Here is a 16,740-nt window from a genome sequence, read left to right as displayed (position 1 = left end):
CATGGGCAGCCGGCCAAATCCACTGTACACTGGTTCTGTTGGTGACCACGGGTTCAGAGCTGTGAGCTTGGTGTTTGGCTGCCTGGACACGAAGTACGAGGAAGCACTGGTCCTGGCCCTGCTCGTCCTCTGCTCTACAATGGCATCGCCATGCTGCCTGTCACCGTTCCCCTCCTCCCCATGGCCACGCTGCTCCCAATGCAGGAGGAAGCTCAGCGTGGAAATGGGTAAAAACCTCTTAAGCACTGAGAACCTATGCATCTCTTGTAGTGGAAATGAGTCAAACTCTCTTGAGCATTGAGAGAAGCACAGAACCTGGGCCACCAAGCAGGAGAAGCAGAGCTTCACCACCACTTTGAAACCATGCTTGCCAATTTGGGAGTAGACCTGGGTTAAAAAGCACACTTGACCAAGTTTTTATTATTATTTTCCAGTTTATTCATTATGAGGCCCCCAAAAAGTTCCTTCCTGCTTGGCTGGACCACAGACCCCAGTCCTTGCCCATGGGGCTCTGGTGACGCTGCACCTCGAGCGCTGTGTTCAGCTTTGGGCCCCTCACTACCAGAAGGACATCAAAGACCTGTAGTTATGTCCAGAGAAGGGCTACAGAGCTGGTGAAGGGCCTGGAGCACAAGAACTGTGAGGAGCGGCTGAGGGAACTGGGGGTGTTCGGTCTGGAGAAGAGGAGGCTCAGGGGAGACCTTATTGCTCTCTGCAACTGCCTGAAAGGAAGCTGGGGTCGGCACCTTCTGGCAGATAAATATTAGTAAGACTAGAGGGAACGGCCTCGAGTTGTGCCGGGGGAGGTTCAGGTGGGAAATGAAGAGACATTTCTGCTCAGACAAAGCGGGCAGGCACCGGGGCGGGCTGCCCAGCGAGGCGGTGGAGTCCCCGTCCCGCGGGTGCTCAAGGAACGGCTGGGCCTGGTGCTTGGGGACGCGGCTGGGTGGGTGGTGGCGGTGGCGGTGGCGGGGCCTGTTTGAAGCCGGACGCGGTGCTCAGCGACATGCTGCGGCGAGGGCTGGTGGCAGGGCCCCGGCGGCAGCCCCCGGCCCGGCCCGCACCGAGCCGCTCCGCCCCCCCTCACAGCGCGCCCTGAGGCGCGGGGCGGTACCGGGCCGCGGGCTGCCGGGAGCTGTAGGCGGCGGCGGGGCCTGCTCCGCGCGGCGGGGCCCGGCGGAGGATGGCCGCCCGCTGCCTGCCGGCCGCCCGGCGCCGCCTCGGGGCCCTGCTGGCGCTCGGCGCGGCCCGGCGCGGCAGGTACGGGGCGCGGGGGGCACGGGGACGAGACGGGACGGGACGCGGCGGTGGCGGCGGCGGGGCCCGGGGGAGCAGGGGCCGGGCCTGGGGAGCGCCGAGCGTCCAGGAGGGGTCCCGCTGCGGGTAGGGGGAGGAGGGCAGCGCGCCCCGGGCCGGCCCCGTCCTGGAGCCTGAAACGGCCCCGCAGGGGGAGGCCCCGCGGGCTGCAGCCCCTCCGCCTCCCCGGGGGCCACTCGAGAGCACCCAGACTTGTAGACTCCCGGGCTGAGCTGCTCCATCCTCGGTGTGCGCGGGGTCCTGGGGACGGGACAGCACCCGTGTGGTTTGGGAAGAGAGTCAAATCAATTTTGTTAATATTTAGACAGAGTGCGCAGGCATGTTTTTGGACACCGTGGAATATGGCTTTTAAAAGGACAGTGAGACCCACAGCTGTTGCTTTGGTTAGTTGAATGAAATGCAAGCAGCTGAAAACAAAGCAAAAAGATAAAATGTAAGATAGTTTATTCTAAAGATTTTTCTCTGAAAGAAACCACGTAAATGTAATAAAACGATTCTAGAGCACATAACAGAAGCACCTGGGTTTGGGACTGAACGTGAAGACGTGTGTCTGGAAGTCCTCCCGCTGCCATGCGCATGAGGACTGCCGGGCCCTGCGCACAGTGCGCAGCAAGGCTGGAGCAGGTGGGACTGCTGGCGGAAGCCAGGCAGGCTTTGTTGGTGGAAAACAGCCAGAACCTGCCATGGGCATGAAGCTCCTCTTTGTGCAGGGGCACGCCGTGGCTGCGTCCACACTGCAGCCAGCGGGAGTGGCTTGATGCAGGCAAGTGGTGGTGGGGACCAGGCGCCCAAATTCTGGGGACTTCTTCCACTGGACTGGCTGTAGTCTGGGTGTCTGCTGCCAGTTTGTGGCCATCATGCGCTAAGGTGTGCTGCAGAAGCTTGTTCTCCTGTTAGGTTTCATCAAAAAGGAATCCACAAAGTTTTCTCTTACACTGCTCCCAGATGAGACAGTGAGTGAGGATAATTAGATTTTCTCCCAAGCACTGATGTAGACAGCTCTGCACCTCAGTTCTGGCATGCTTTGTCATGCAGATTTGGGAGGAGGAGGAAGGAGAGATTAAGGGAGAGGTGCGATAGGATCCTTGTGTTGGAAGGGGAAACAGCATGGGTTTGGGGTGTTTGGGTATCATGCATGTGGTCCAGAAAGAAATCATTAAAATGCTAATCTTTAAGGACAGCTGGTTTGAACCATGTGGCTACAATCAAGTTCTCTCCTCCATCTATCTGTTTGCTCTTCTGTGACATCAGTTTGTAAATCTTTTTGAATCAGCAGCTCAGTTGTACAATCTTTTCACACCCTTTGGAACTTCCCCATGTCTGTCACTTCAGGATGCGTCAACTTCCTCCCGTGGGATTCCTGCCTATTTTTAGGGCAGCTGTGATCACGACTGTACTTAGAAGGCAGAGCACTGTGCAGTGGACAGACTGTAAATAGCACATGCCCTTGGTAGAGGTGTATTTCATCCTCAAGGAAGAAGTAAATGGAGCAACATTTTCAATTCTGCCTAATAGTTCTTAAGAATTCCCTTTGGAACCAGTCTGGGACACTTTTTTTGCCTCCAGCTTTTAAGGCAGGCTTGTCTGAACAGCCTGTGGCACCCGGGGCATTTCAGCGCATGGGGGAGTGTTTTGTGGCTTGGTTTCACCAGCTGAAGAAAGGAGTCCATGCTTGCAGCTCTCCGCTTCACGTAGGCAGGTCCCCATGGTGGAGACACCAGCTCGCTCATGCCCCTCTCCTCCTACACACTGAAACACACCCCTTTCTGTAACATGAATCACTTGCACAGGGAAATGACACAGTAAGCTTCGCTTCTTGGATGCAGAAGAGTTACCTCTCTTGTATAGTTCTGGTTTGGTTTGTTTGTTTTAAGCTGCAGGTACCTAACCTGTGAGGTGCCAGGCAAGGCTGCTTTCTCAGCTGCATTTTAGCTTCTTTGGTTCATCTGAAGCAGGGATGATTTCCATTCCTGCAGCTCTTCAAATGAAATCCAAGAAGATAAAGGACAAAGCTTGTAGTTGATGCTTACCGCAGGCACACATTCTCCCCCACAAGTAAAGCTTTCCAGCTGCTTAAAGGTCATTCATTGATTTTTGAAGGCACGGTAAAGGAGGTACAGCTCTTTCCTCACTTCTGGCTTAACTACTTCCTATAATTTTGTAAAAGTGCCGTGTTAACCAGTCGCCAAAACAAATGGGACGAACATCATTCAAGGTGGAGTGTTGTGCCCAAAACAGATCTCTGCAGCCATGGCTAGAATGGCTTTCTCCTCTGAAGGCATTCCTGGGACCAGAGCTGCAGGGGCTGGGGAGCTTTTTGAGAAGGCTCTTTAAAGGAGCATCCTGCTTCAGAGTAAATACACTTAGAAAAGGCACTTTCAGGTCTGTATGTGATATGTAATGGCTTTGAAAAGGGACAGTTTGGCGTACAGACCACGTTTCAAGTATCCACTTAATAAAAAGTGGTATATGCAAACGTCTTCAAGTGGGAAAAAGGAGTCTGTCATTAGTGCTGTGGGCGGTATAGCAACCTTGTGTTAAAGATAAAATGAGGGAATATTTGGGCTACTGAGCAGGGAGTGGTAGGAGATGCTTGGTGGTCTTTGGGCAGATATATCTCTTAAAGCGTGCTTTGGTCAGACAGATAAGGTAGGCTAAGCCCTCGTTGCCACCCAACGAGGGACGCCTCTTCATTTCCCCATGTTGGCCTTCCCACGTCTCTCCAGGCTCCACATGTTGTCTGTTCTTCTGCGCTGGCACTTGTACTCAACAGATCTCTCAGCAAACCTATTTGAGGACGCTGGACACAAAACACTTTAGCAGGGGTAGTTTTTGGCAGGTTTAACTACCTGAAGCTTCATTCTGCAGGAGCTGCAGTGTTCAGTACTGGGCTAAGAGGCACGAACCCTCCCCATTCAGTTGCCACTGTCAGCTAGATCCGCACGTAGTATACACAAAAGCGCTGTGTTGCAGGGGGTGTTGCAAGCCCAGCTCTGCTCAGCTGAGGTCCTCCTGAGAAAGGAGAGGCTCGCTCTTCCTTGTCAAGACTATACTCAAATGTTTGCTCTTGGAAGCAAATTGAGCTTTCTTCTGCAGACTCTGTTCCTGTGTGAATTGTGAGGGGGAGGTGGGCTGAGGCTTTGCCCTAATGCTGTCCAGGTCAGCTGTAAATGCAGGAGGTGCTTCTCTGCATCGAGGAGGTGGGGGGAAAACTGCGCTTCGCTCCTGGAGCGACTGCAGTGTTGGTGGCAGTGAAGGGCACTGTGGAAAAGCAGAGTGAAACACTGTCTATTTAATGAAGTGTCTAACCTACCGTTTTTGATCATCTTTTGATGAAACTGTTTTTAGCCACATTTCCACTATTTATTTTTGGGAAACCTGTGAGATAGTTACAGTATAGAATAAGCTTCTTGGCATCTAGGCAGTGTTGTTACAGCTCAATGCAATTATCTGACTCTTCGGTTGTTTCATAATTTCATCTGCAAGTTCATCTGCAACATGGAGTCAGCCTTCTGGATGAGTTTCACCTGATGTACCTGCATGAATTTACATTCTTAGAGGAGCAGGCGAGGCTCTGCCCATGTATCTACTTAAATGCTGCAGCTTCACAGATCTACTGAATTTTGCTTAAAACATTTGTTTTAAAATGATTCTTAAAACAGCTCTCTGCTACCTGCTCCTTTTCAAGACTGCCTTGCAAAAAAAGTTTCTGAAGTTTACCATTCAGTGTTGACTATCTGTACTGGGAAGTTAGCAAAATGCAACCAACAGCTTGTTTTCCTGTAAAAACCTGACTCTTTTTAGTTAATGTCAGGGAAGTGGTGCACAGCCTCTGTAGTGATATGAGCCTAAAATAAAAGAGTTTTTTCAAAATGTCTGTCTGAGTTTTCTGTGCTAGTTGCCTATGTACCTTTCTAAGAGGATCGTTTAGAAATTACAGTAAACAGGAATCTTTCTTTATGACCATGTTGTAACATAACTTTTTTTTTTTTTTTTGTCGCTAGTTTGTACTTCAGGGTGTCCCCATGTGTTTTCAGCACTGCAGCTCAGCAGAGAAGTACAGGAGATGAGTGTGGCCCAGAAGATCCCCATGATGAGCCAAAGCATCCCCTTTCTGATTGTGCCTTAGAGCACAAAGCCATCAGATTGGAAGAGCAAGTCCGGGATTTAACTGTAAGTGTGCTGCTGGTGGCACCGCTGTTTTTCATTCAGTCCCCTCGACTTTGTCTTTCAGCCCTATCTTTTTCTCTAAGCACTGTAACATCCAAAAGTCATCGCTGTGCTCTGGCAGCATTCAAAGCAGCAGTGCTCTAGGCGTTAGGGTACACTGTGGAAGGAGTACGGTCTGCCTTTCCCAGAAACACCAGCTGTCAGTAGCTCCCGGGAGGAAGACACTGATAGTATGATCCTGGCAGAGAAAACTGTACGTGAGAGATGGGCTGTGGTCAGCTCTTTCACAGTGCTGTGAAGAGGGAATGCAGGAGCTTTGTCCTGACTCGTATTATATGTTGTAATGTGCTGGACCCAGATTGTCTGAGAAGGGAAGTTATCTTTGACATCTAGCAGGGAAATGGAAGGGATCATTTTATAGGGAGTTTTCAAATGTGAGTAAGGAGAGGAATAAATACTGAAGCATGGGGCAATTGTGAGTGTAATTGCCCAGAAAGTACTGCTGCAACAAGTGATAAATCAGCTGTTTCTGGATCTGTTGCTAAGACTTGCCTGGTAGAGAAAGGAGTGTCTCAATAGGCGCAGTGAGTCATGCAAAAAGCAACAGCCTGACAATGCGGCGTCCAACTGAGTTGTGCCCTGAAAGCTTCTGGCCTTGACCTGGGTCTTTTGAGGGGGTTGCAGTTGTGCTGATTAATCAGACGGAGAGGGGTTGGATTTGCCTGTTCTAATGAAAACGCTGGAGCCCAGTGCAAACCTTCTGGTGTGAAATTGGTTATTTTTAAATGATTTCTAAGGGATTGCAAACTTGACAAGAAATCAGTTTTACTCCTCGTTTGATGTCTGCTCTTGCTATCATGGTTACAGGAACGATACCGGAAAGCTTTGGCAGATTCTGAGAATGTCCGGAGGAGAACACAGAAGTTTGTGGAAGATGCCAAACTCTTTGGTAAGCAAAGTGAGGAAGAGCTGTGTTTACTGCAGCGGCATGCCTGCCTGCCTGAGCATAAAACGCTGCTCAGCAGCTTTTCTCTCCCCTCTCAGTCCTGCCCTTGTAAAGGCCGCATGATGTTTGGCCTAGATTGTTGGTGTCTGAGCTTACTCACTATTTTTCTATATGTCCAGCTGAGACGAGTGAAGGGGGAAAAAACATTTAATCATTGCACTCTGCCAGCACCATTTCTGAGAATGAGAAGCCATTATTTTCTATAGCACATGAATATCTGAAGGTTTTTTGTAGCTAAGCTTTGAAATTAGAGCTGCTGTCGTTTTATTACCATTCTACCCATGGTGCTACAAAATGGCTATTGAGTTCTGGGTTAATCAGCACTATTGGTTTACAATTTTTTTTTTGAGTTCTGAGTTTTTGTATGCAGCCTGCTTTAGGTTTGAAGAAAAATGAGTGCCTTTATTAGAAGCTGCTCATGGAGTGAGGCACAGGGGGCTGTAAAGCATTAAAGCAGAGCCTGGTTCAAGAGGAGACAAGTTGGTAATTGGTCTGCTTCTGTCTGCTCCTTTGTTGCCTCTCCTTCATGCTACTTCATTCTGTGTGTGTTTGAACATGTATGTACAAGTGTAGACAGCACCGAACTATTGCTTCTCTTTCTCGTTTCTGTTTTCGTGGTATGTCTTTCCAGTAAATTAGTTATGGCATCGTTATAACTGAAGGAGGTCGGTTTTCCTGAAATTTCTGCACTGTGTAATATACTGTTTCTGGAAATGTGTATGATCTAAACACATTTTTCTAATGAAAGACGCTATGGCAGTTTTCATGACCAACTTGAGGTCCATTTTATCCAGTCCTTCCACAGCAATTTTAACATATGAATATGAATAAAATTGTGGATATATGTATGGATGGCCATGTATTATATCAATTTCCCCCCATCTTGTTTGTTCCCTGTGTGTATAGGCATTTCTGTGAGTTGTTTGGCAAAACATTTAGGACTGTGGGACTGTTTTGGAGGGTATGGAACAGCATTCTAAATGACGAGGCTTAGTCCCAAGAACTTCTTGGAGTGAAATACTAATAATACTAATAATCATTGATCTATATAGATGTACCTTTCCTGCATATACCTTGATTTGGGGAGTCTTCATGATAGTACCCATGTAATGCTTTGGCTACAGGATACAGAAGGCACCATCTACTCTCATTGAAATAAGAGTTGAAATCAATTAGCAGCTGTAATGGTGCTTTCAAACTTCTGTGACTTCGTGCCTGTTGTAGGCACTGTAGCTCTGTGTAGTCGTTGTTCTTCATGTACTTCTTGCTTCGTTATACGTGTAGGAATCCAGAGTTTCTGCAGGGACCTCGTGGAAGTAGCAGACATCTTGGAGAAAACTGCTGAGAGTGCTGCAGAAGAAGCAGAGCCTAGTAATCCAAATACAACTCTAAAGAAAATCTATGAAGGCCTGTCTCTCATAGAGGCCAAGTTGCAAAGTGTATTTGCCAAACATGGCCTTCAGAAGATGAACCCCGTTGGGGGCAAATATGATCCATACGACCATGAAATCGTCTGCCACGTACCAGCTGAGGGAATGCAGCCGGGCACGATAGCACTGGTGACTCAGGATGGCTACAAACTCCATGGCCGCACTATCAGACATGCACTCGTTGGCGTGGCGGTGGAGTCGCAGGAATGACATCACCTTGCCTCCTTGGCATCTGGGACCTGATGGAGCTGAGGACCTCTCAGCACTCAGTGACAATGCAGCTGCATGTCTTTATTTATTAAGCTAGGTTTGTATTGTACGTTGGCTTCTTTATAATGTGTGCAGTCATTTTGTCATTAATTATAAGGTACTTGTATATTTAATGATCCTTTTTGGAGTACATGGATTAGTACTAGGAGTTCCACTATTTGTCAGGAACGTGGTACTATAGCTCCTTTCTCTGTTGCTCATTTCTCCATTAAAACATGTACAGGGAAGGGGATATGAGAGAGAAAGAGAAATTCTCTGAGATTTAGGGTATTTTGTCTCTCAGCTCCATCTCTGAGACAGATGCCTGCAGTGGCCTTCAGGCAAGTAACTCCTCTGCCTCGGTTTCTGTATCTGTAATAAGGGAGCATAATAATACTTACTGACCTACCTCACAGGGATGTGGTGAGGCTTTTTCTTTGCAAAGCACTCAGAAGAGGAAAAGCTCAAAGGGCTGAGTATTATTATCGGTCTAGTTCTGGTGTCTTCCCTTGTCCCCAGAGCCCTTAGATGAGGATCAAGATGATCACTTGAATTGATACTTGGGGCCATTTTTTTCTTACATGGTTTCAGGAAAATAATCCTGGATTAATGAAATCTCTGTCATGCTACAGTTCAATAGGGATGTGTCTTTAAATAGAATCTGGTTGTTGTATCAGACTTCAATGTGTTAGTATTTGTCCTCCAAGTAAAATTTCAGCTTGACACCTTGTTCCTTGAGGTAAAACAGGGAGTGATGGTTCTTGGTAGAGCCAGAAACTCTTCTCAAATCTCTATCCAACCAAAAAGTATATTTTATAGGAGAGTAATCTCTCTTCCCTGATGGGTATTTGTGCATCTTTCAAGCATGATAAACTGTATGCTCTTTGTTGCAGCTTTCGGCAAAGTGGAGATGTGCCCTTAAGTAGGAAATCTGGACTGTTTTATTTTCTGGAGCTCTCCAATAATGGTACTCAGATAACACTAACTTCCAGTTCATATTCAGATTCTACTTCTGTGTAGTCATAGCAAATATTAAAACTTCTGTTTATTTTATATTTATATTTATTTTATATTTTTTTATAACAGTAAGCAGAAGAGTGGCAGAAGAGTTATATAAGCCAGGCTGTGGTTTGCACTACATAAAAAGCAAAGCAGGCATGGTGGTTTTCAGGTTATTTCTTACAGATTCATTAATTCCTGCCTTTTTGCTCTCTGGAATTGGATCTGTGGCCTGACAGTTATTTGAGACCCACTTGCAAAAGCTCTTTATTTATGGTGGATGCTGTCACAAGTTTGGAAGAAAGCTTATTCTTCTTCCATTCCTTTGCAGGCTTCAGTTGTGTAATCCTTTTGTGATGGACTTCAAGATAACAGCAGCCTTCAATTAGCAGCTGTCAGCAGTCTTGCATGTGAAGAGACTCTCTGCAGAGCACATGCAGCTAATTGGCTGTCACTGCAGATTTTTTAGGAAGATGCACATTTTAAATATGCTTTATGCAAGCTGCTTTAGTGACAGCAGGATGAGGGTGATTCAGTAGTGGATACAAGTGCAGTTTTGTGCTGGTAGTTAGGTTTTCAGAGGGGTACTTGAGACTTAACCCTGAAACAGTGCTTCATGGCAGCACTAGATCACTTTGGAAAACACTCAAGTTCAGTACTCTTGTTTCATCACACTTGGAAATTTTAGAGATATAAAGGACTACCTGCTCGTTGTTTTTGCTGACTGTACATACCAACTGGGTAACTAGGTTATGCTATTAATCGAGGCAGAGAACAGGTGAAATCTGTATTGTGGCAATGCAAGTCTTGCAGTTCTGCCTGTGACTGCCTGCAGCCTGTTCTGTGGAAACTGTAGCTTCAGTTGGAGCAATTGCTTCTTCTCTGCCTCTTCAGTCCATGGTATATCAGCTGATTCTTTCTGCAAATACAAGGGGAGAGCTAGTTATGGAAACTAATTTGTAATGTGAAATGTTAGTTATAAGAAACCGAACAAAACCACAAGCATTTCACATAACAGGTAGTTTTCAGTCATAGAAAGGCTGCAGCTTATCTGAGCCAGACATAAAAGTAGCATGTGGCCAAAAGTGACGGGATACAAAGCATCTTTATACTGACCCACTGAGCAACCTGACTGTGAAAGTATGCTGCATCTGCTTGGCCCACCTTTGGACCACTTACCAGGCCTGCCTGTGACCTCAGCTAGTATTCACCCTTTTTTGCCTTAAAGAAATACCCTAAAATGCACTCCAGACACTTTCCATCTGTAATAAGAGGTTATTGATTCAGCTTCTGTATCTGGGATCCGCTTTCAGTGAGGCACTGTTGTATGGCTGGAGCAGAGATCTGAGGTATCGGGTTCCCGTACAGTATTTATGAGCCTCCCACAGGCCCGGTTTAATTTGGGGCAAGCTTTTTTCCCAGTTCATGCCTCAATTTTTAAAATCTATGAAACTTATATAAGGTCTGATCAGGCTTTTATGATGGTTATTGCAAGATGTACCTATTGCTTAGAGAAATTACCAAAGAGATAGATACTGTTACTGTTGTTTGTCCTAGTTTTCTGCTTAATTGCAATTGTGAAATGAGAATGAAATAACCAAACCTTGATTCCAACGCAAAATTTAGATTTCCTAAGCAAAATTTGATTCTCTTGCCTTTCAAGCACACTTAATGATCACTCTTACTGTGGATGAGATTGCCTAAGGATTGAGTGAATTTCTTCGCAGATTGTAGCTCCCGTGTCTTCCCCGTTTGTGTAAAGCTTATACGCTGAGTGCAGTGGGACAGAGTTCCCCTTGGTGCAGTTCCATCATGCTTTGCAGTGACACCAAAGAGGAGTCTGATTCATGAGCTTCTTCTCTCACTTCATTTGGTGACTCTTGAGCTTGTAGAATGGACAGAATAGTGGAGGAGAGGAAGTATTGCATACCTTTGACTCATTTCCACTCCGTTCACCCAGCCATGAACTGAACTGGGAGTGCGGACTAGATAACCCCTGCATGCAATGGTGATGTGTGGACCTGCATTTCTGCTCTCAGAAAGAGGGCAGCCCTGCTGCACAGGGGCTCTGGCCTTGTTCTGTGACCCCGCCATATCATGCCGGCGTCTTAGCTCTGAGCAGGAGCAGTGCAGAATGTGAATGTTGCTTTGTGAACCTTAAGTTCTCAGTGCTTCATCAGCAGTTGAAAGAGAACAGCTGTGATAAATCAATGGCTATAAGTCCTTTAAATTAAAAAAAAAAATGTATTTAAGTTTTATATTGTGAATATTGTCATTGTGTTTATTTTAAAAGATGTTTTGATATTAGTTGCAAAGTCAAATGAACAAAGCGTTGCTAATCTCCAAAAAATTTAATTCTGTTTAGTTGGTGGGAGACCTGTATATACTGTCTGTTTTTGTGTTTCTGTGCGCTGTGTTTACCCAATGGTTCTGGCTGTATGAAAGAGGAAGACTCAAGTGCGGGAGCAGTGCAAATAATTGACAACAACATTTGAGTTAATGTTGGAAAGGGCTGATTTTCTTTAGATGTCCAGATGCTGTCCATTTGCTAATGATAATAATAAATAAAAAAGAATTGCGGTTGCTTCTTTTCCTTTTCCCCCCTTCCCCAAACTGCTGCTCATTCTGGTTGCTGCTTTAATTGAGTGGGACTGTAGATTGAAAGGTTTCTAGCTATTCCTGAGGTGGCTATCTAAAGTAAGGGCTACAGTCCACTGCATTTGTTTGGCATTTTATGAACAATCTTTTAGGTGCACTCCAAGAAACTTGTTGGGGGGGGGGGGGGGGGCATCTTTCCTCACACAGTTGAGTTGCCAGGGGTTTCTGCACTGATGAACTTCTGTCATTCTCTGGTACTTTGTGACTGCTTTCCTTTCTGTTCCTGGTTAAGTTCATTCACAGACCACTGTGTAGAGAAAAGCTGTCTGCCAGCCTATGGTGTTTCATTCTGCAGAACTCCTGACAGTTGAAATACATGTTATCTTGTGTTATTTTTGTCATTCTCTTCCCTCACAGCTTCATCTTGCTGCTTATTTCTCCTTTTGTGTGTGACATGTGGTAGCAAGCACACTGTACAGCAATTTAGGTGGCATAATAGTGTGTTTTAGTGCTTATGGTATCCACAAGTGGGTTAGGATTTCAGGGATTCGTTGAGGAGAGCAGGCTTTCTCTCCAGGGATTGCAGCAGATTTCTTCTCCCTTCCTGCATCCTCTGCAAAGATAGCCTGGCCTCCATTCCTCGTATTGCTGTAGTCTTTGTGTTGTGCCATGTCAGCAAGCCTTGCTTGCCTCATTTTCCTGAAGCTCTGAATGCCCCTGTGCACTTATCACTCAAAAGAAGAAAAAAGAAAAAGCCACTTTGTAAAAGAACATTGTAAATGGCCTTTCTGGGATAAGACCTAAGTCCTTGTGCTGAGGATCTACCAGCAAAACCCCCTTGTGATTGTACAGGCAACTTCCCACCGTACTGGCTCTTCCTCATTCTGCCCAGGAGCTGCTGTGGTTGCATTGCTCTGTGTGTGCTAACCAGCCAAGACAAGGAAATACTGCTACCTGCTGTTGTGCTAGTAATTGCTGGCTCATCTGGTTTTCTCTGCAGCAACAGTGAGAGTTGGGAGTTTTCAAATCACAACCATCTCCATCTGAAAAAAAAAAAAAAAAAAAAAAAAAGTGTGTGAGCAAGAGAAGGAGCGTTTTGCTTACTGCACAGAGCCAGCCATAGTGAAATCAGGGCAGTTAAAGTAAGGGCTTGTTAAAACCTGAAGCATGCAGATGCATTTCTGTGCTGTGTTTTAAGCGACTTTGAGAATGTGGTTGCCCTGTGCTGGTGGGTCAGTACTGCTCGCTGTAAACTTTAGGGGAGCTGAGGAGCAGCCAGAGCTTGGTCTGTGTCTCCCCCATGTTCACATCTGCATTTTGGGGTTGTGTTTGCTCCCCTACACCTAACTTCCAAAGGGGCTTCTGACTCAGGGAGAGGTAGCCTCTGCATGTGTTCTGGCTTCTGCCTCTCCTGTGATGGATTCCCAAATTTAATTTTGTCTTGGTACAGAGCCAGCCCTTGGCTACAGCAGGCTCTAGGTGCTGTAATTACATGCACTTCCCGGGTTTGCTCAGATTTTGCTAGCCTTTGTATTCCAGGTAGCAGCAGGCTCCCAGACAGGATCCCCAAGACACAAGCATCTTGCTGCCAGGCTCCTTGTTTTGCTGAGGGCAGAAACTACAAGCAAAAGCTTGAAATGCCACTGCTGAGGTACGAGTCACAGCAGAGCCCAGCCTTGTGGCCAGGAGCTGGCACCGTGTCCTCCCCCATGTGCCAGCTCAGGATAGGGAAAACACGCTCCCACAGCAGCTTGGCCTGAGGGCAGTAAAGGTGGGCTCCTGCCACTTGGGAAGCCCGGCACTGTGCAGGAAGGTCCCACCCCGGGGCCTGTCGCTGTGGGTTCAGGGGTCACTCGGTTTTAAGCTGTCGGTTCAGCATTGGGCCGGCCGTGGGTCGGCAGCCGCTGCGTGTGCAGAATGGGGGCACCGCGCATCCTCGGCGTGATGGTTGTCCGTGAGCCCTGGCGTCACGGTGTGGAGAGCCAAATTTCGCAAAACAAGGCCGATTTTGACGCTACGCCTGTGTCTGCAGCCAGCCCACCACTTCCCCCGGGGCCACAGGGAAGCGAGCAGCCCCAGCCCCCGGCCACACTGCCCGGCCGGGGGGCGAGCCCGGGCCCCTCTCCCCGCGCAGCTACCGGAGGCGCCGCCTCGGTGCTCTCCGCCCTGCGGCCGGCCCAGCCCGGGCTCCGCAAGCGCCATCTGCCCGCTGCCCCCTGCCCTCCTCCGGCGGGGGCCGAGCCTGTCGTGAGGGGCGGGCCGGGCCGGGCGCTGCCGCTCCCGCTGCCGCCGGGCCCCGCCGCCGCCGCCGCCCGCGCCATGGCCCCGCTGCCGCCGCCGCTGCTGCTGCTGCTGCTGGTGCCGGCCCTCCCGGCCCTCCCGGCCGCCTCCGCCGGCCCTGCCCCGCCGCGCAGCATCGGTAGGAACCGGGGGGCGAGCGCCGGGAGCCGGGGAGGGCGCGGGGGGGAGGCGGGGGCTGGGGGGGGACGACGGGGCACGGGTGTTGGCCCCGGCTGACCCTCGGCCCGCAGCCGTGGTGGGCGCCGGGCTGGGCGGCGCGGCCGTCGCCTACTTCTCGCAGCAGCAGTTCGGGCCGCAGGTGCAGCTGGATGTGTACGAGCAGGCCGGTGTGGGCGGCCGGCTGGCCACCGTCACCGTCAACAAGCAGCAGTACGAGAGCGGGACCGCGTCCATCCACGCGCTCAGCCTCCACATGCAGGACTTCGTCAAGACCCTCGGTGAGCCGATGCTGCCAGGAGCGCCTCGGGCACACCGTGACCCCAGTGCCATCCCTGCACCCCTCTCCTGGCTGCCCTCAGTGGGGTTTAGCGCTCACAAGATCCTCGTGCTTTGTCCCGTGGCACTGGGGAGGTTCTGTGGGATGCCCAAACACACGGGGTTGGATGAGGGGCCCCAGGGTCAGCACTCCCCAATGCTCAGCCAGGAGCGTCGCCCTGCTGCCCACCGTCCTGCCCGCATCCCCGTCTGGTTCTGCCCCTTCCCAGCCGCCCACCGGGGCCCCTCTGCTCCCTGCAGGCCTCAAGCAGCGGCGCGAGGTGCCAGGGAAGAGCGCCATATTCAGCGGGGAGCACTTTGTCCTGGAGGAGACCGACTGGTACCTCCTCAACCTCTTCCGGCTCTGGTGGCACTACGGCATCAGCTTCCTGCGCCTGCAGATGTGGGTGGAGGAGGTGATGGAGAAGTTCATGAGGTAGGAGAGCCAGGGGGCTCAGGCGGTGCCAGGGCCTTCCCAGCACCAGAACCCGACCAGGCGCCCTGTGGTGCTGTCCCCTCCAGGATCTACAAGTACCAGGCGCATGGCTACGCCTTCTCCAGCCTGGAGGAGCTGCTGCGCTCGCTGGGGGGTGACGCCTTCATCAACATGACACAGCGCTCGGTGGCCGAGTCCCTGCTGGAGGTGGGCGTCACGCAGCGCTTTGTGGACGATGTCATCGCGGCCGTCCTGCGCTCCAGCTATGGCCAGTCAGTGCTGGTGCCCGCCTTTGCAGGTGCAGTCCCTTACCCCCCTGTCTGAGGGTTCCTCCCGTGGTCCCCTCCCCGGGCAGAGTTCTGAGGCACCCTCCTCTTCCTCCCCCCAGGAGCCATGTCGCTGGCAGGGGCCCAGGGCAGCATGTGGGCAGTGGAAGGAGGCAACAAACTGGTGTGCTCGGGTCTGTTGAAGCTGACCAAAGCCAATGTCATACCTGCCAGGGTGACGGGCATCTCTCTGCACAGCTCAGGTGCGTATGGCCAGGGGAGGCTGCTCCGGCCCCATGCATCCATGGGTGCTGCTGGCCTTTGGGTGTGGGTCTGTGCCCAGCAGGGTGGGAGGTGCTTCGTGGGTAGTATGGGGATCCCAGGGCACTGAGGGATGCCATCTGTCAGTCTGATCCATCTGGGAGGCAGGGCCCTGTGCTACAGACCTCAGTTCTGGGGCCCCTTAGGGCTTTTCTTTGGGCTCGGAGATTCACACGGACACCATCCATGTTGCAGGCTTGCCCCCTGCTCCAGCTCAGCAGGAGGGCTGGATAGCTCTGGTTTGTGGGGTGGGTGGCCCTGCCCCGCTCCTCCTTACCTGACTAGGCTGAGTTTCTCTAGAAGTTTTCTCCCACAGGGAGAAAAGAAGGTCCAGTGCAACACAGCTTGGGGCACAGGGCTACACTAACTGTCTTTTCAGAAGGGAGAGCCCTGTACCAGGTGCACTACGAGGGCAGCAAAGGCCAGGGCTCGTCTTTCTACGACATGGTGGTGGTGACAACTCCCCTGCACACCAGCAGGAGCAACTTCACCTTTGAGAACTTCGAGCCACCCATCGCCAACTTCCCTAGAGCCTTCCAGCCCTCCGTCACCTCTGTGGTGCACGGCTACCTCAACTCTTCCTACTTCGGCTTCCCTGACCCCAAGCTCTTCCCCTTCGCCAGCATCCTCACCACTGACACCCCTGACCTATTCTTCAATGCCATGGACAACATCTGTCCTGTCAACATCTCGGTGGCTTTCCGTCGCAAGCAGCCCCAGGAGGCTGCGGTGTGGCGAGTCCTGTCCCAGCAGCCACTGGACAAGCAGCAGCTGAAGACCCTCTTCAGGTCCTACTACTCGGTGCAGGTGACGGAGTGGCAGTCGTACCCCCGCTATGACTCCACCAAGTCCCTCCCGCCCATCGTGCTCCACGACAACCTCTTCTACCTCAGCGGTGTGGAGTGGGTGGCCAGCTCCATGGAGATGATAGCTGTGGCGGCCAAAAATGTGGCCCTCCTGGCTTACAACCGCTGGTATCAGGACCTGGAGAAAATCGACCAGAAGGACTTGATGCACAAGGTGAAGACTGAGCTGTGATGCACGGGGGTGGTGGTGCGGTAGCCAGGGGAGTATTTATTGCCTTAGGAACAGCACGGGGTTTGGGGCAGGGGGTGAGGGACGGTCTGTGTCCCATATGACTTGAACAAGCTTTGCCTTCAGGAATATGGCCCC

General features: G+C 50.3%; 2 protein-coding genes and 1 long non-coding RNA gene across 4 annotated transcripts; 2 read left to right on the top strand and 1 right to left on the bottom strand.

Annotated features, from left to right (window-relative positions):
• The first annotated feature begins 1,096 nt into the window (after nucleotides 1-1,096).
• Nucleotides 1,097-11,751, top strand: GRPEL2 (GrpE like 2, mitochondrial). The gene is made up of 4 exons (XM_027464875.3): nucleotides 1,097-1,260; nucleotides 5,322-5,490; nucleotides 6,355-6,436; nucleotides 7,778-11,751. Exons 1-4 carry the CDS (start codon nucleotides 1,184-1,186, stop codon nucleotides 8,131-8,133), a joined length of 684 nt encoding a protein of 227 aa, XP_027320676.1. The 5' UTR covers nucleotides 1,097-1,183; the 3' UTR covers nucleotides 8,134-11,751.
• A 972-nt stretch (nucleotides 11,752-12,723) lies between these two features.
• LOC139998664 (uncharacterized) lies at nucleotides 12,724-14,017 on the bottom strand. The gene is made up of 2 exons (XR_011803370.1): nucleotides 13,908-14,017; nucleotides 12,724-12,812 (listed from the first exon to the last, which is right to left on the bottom strand). It is a non-coding gene; the product is annotated as an uncharacterized lncRNA (long non-coding RNA).
• PCYOX1L (prenylcysteine oxidase 1 like) lies at nucleotides 13,684-16,731 on the top strand. Of its 2 annotated transcripts, XM_027464874.3 has the most exons (6): nucleotides 13,686-14,188; nucleotides 14,301-14,507; nucleotides 14,806-14,980; nucleotides 15,067-15,278; nucleotides 15,369-15,509; nucleotides 15,947-16,731. In XM_027464874.3, exons 1-6 carry the CDS (start codon nucleotides 13,687-13,689, stop codon nucleotides 16,603-16,605), a joined length of 1,896 nt encoding a protein of 631 aa, XP_027320675.3. In that variant the 5' UTR covers nucleotide 13,686; the 3' UTR covers nucleotides 16,606-16,731. The 2 variants fall into 2 exon arrangements, with proteins under 2 accessions (XP_071879448.1, XP_027320675.3); XM_072023347.1 differs by lacking the exon at nucleotides 14,301-14,507 and having other exon boundaries at nucleotides 13,684-14,188.
• The last annotated feature ends 9 nt before the right edge of the window (nucleotides 16,732-16,740 follow it).

This window comes from Anas platyrhynchos, chromosome 14 (genome assembly GCF_047663525.1).
Source record: "Anas platyrhynchos isolate ZD024472 breed Pekin duck chromosome 14, IASCAAS_PekinDuck_T2T, whole genome shotgun sequence".
NCBI classification, from domain to species: domain Eukaryota; kingdom Metazoa; phylum Chordata; class Aves; order Anseriformes; family Anatidae; genus Anas; species Anas platyrhynchos.
Note: the sequence above shows the minus strand (reverse complement) of the source record. Positions and strands in the feature narration are given on the sequence as shown.

Bases quoted from the DNA above. Each gene is read 5' to 3' on its own strand.
- GRPEL2 (XM_027464875.3), top strand. From the start codon at position 1,184: ATGGCCGCCCGCTGCCTGCCGGCCGCCCGGCGCCGCCTCGGGGCCCTG. The intron at 1,261-5,321 runs GTACGGGGCGCG...TTTTGTCGCTAG, and splicing joins GGCGCGGCCCGGCGCGGCAG to TTTGTACTTCAGGGTGTCCC. The intron at 5,491-6,354 runs GTAAGTGTGCTG...TCATGGTTACAG, and splicing joins AGCAAGTCCGGGATTTAACT to GAACGATACCGGAAAGCTTT.
- PCYOX1L (XM_027464874.3), top strand. From the start codon at position 13,687: ATGGGGGCACCGCGCATCCTCGGCGTGATGGTTGTCCGTGAGCCCTGG. The intron at 14,508-14,805 runs GTGAGCCGATGC...TGCTCCCTGCAG, and splicing joins GGACTTCGTCAAGACCCTCG to GCCTCAAGCAGCGGCGCGAG. The intron at 15,510-15,946 runs GTGCGTATGGCC...CTGTCTTTTCAG, and splicing joins CATCTCTCTGCACAGCTCAG to AAGGGAGAGCCCTGTACCAG.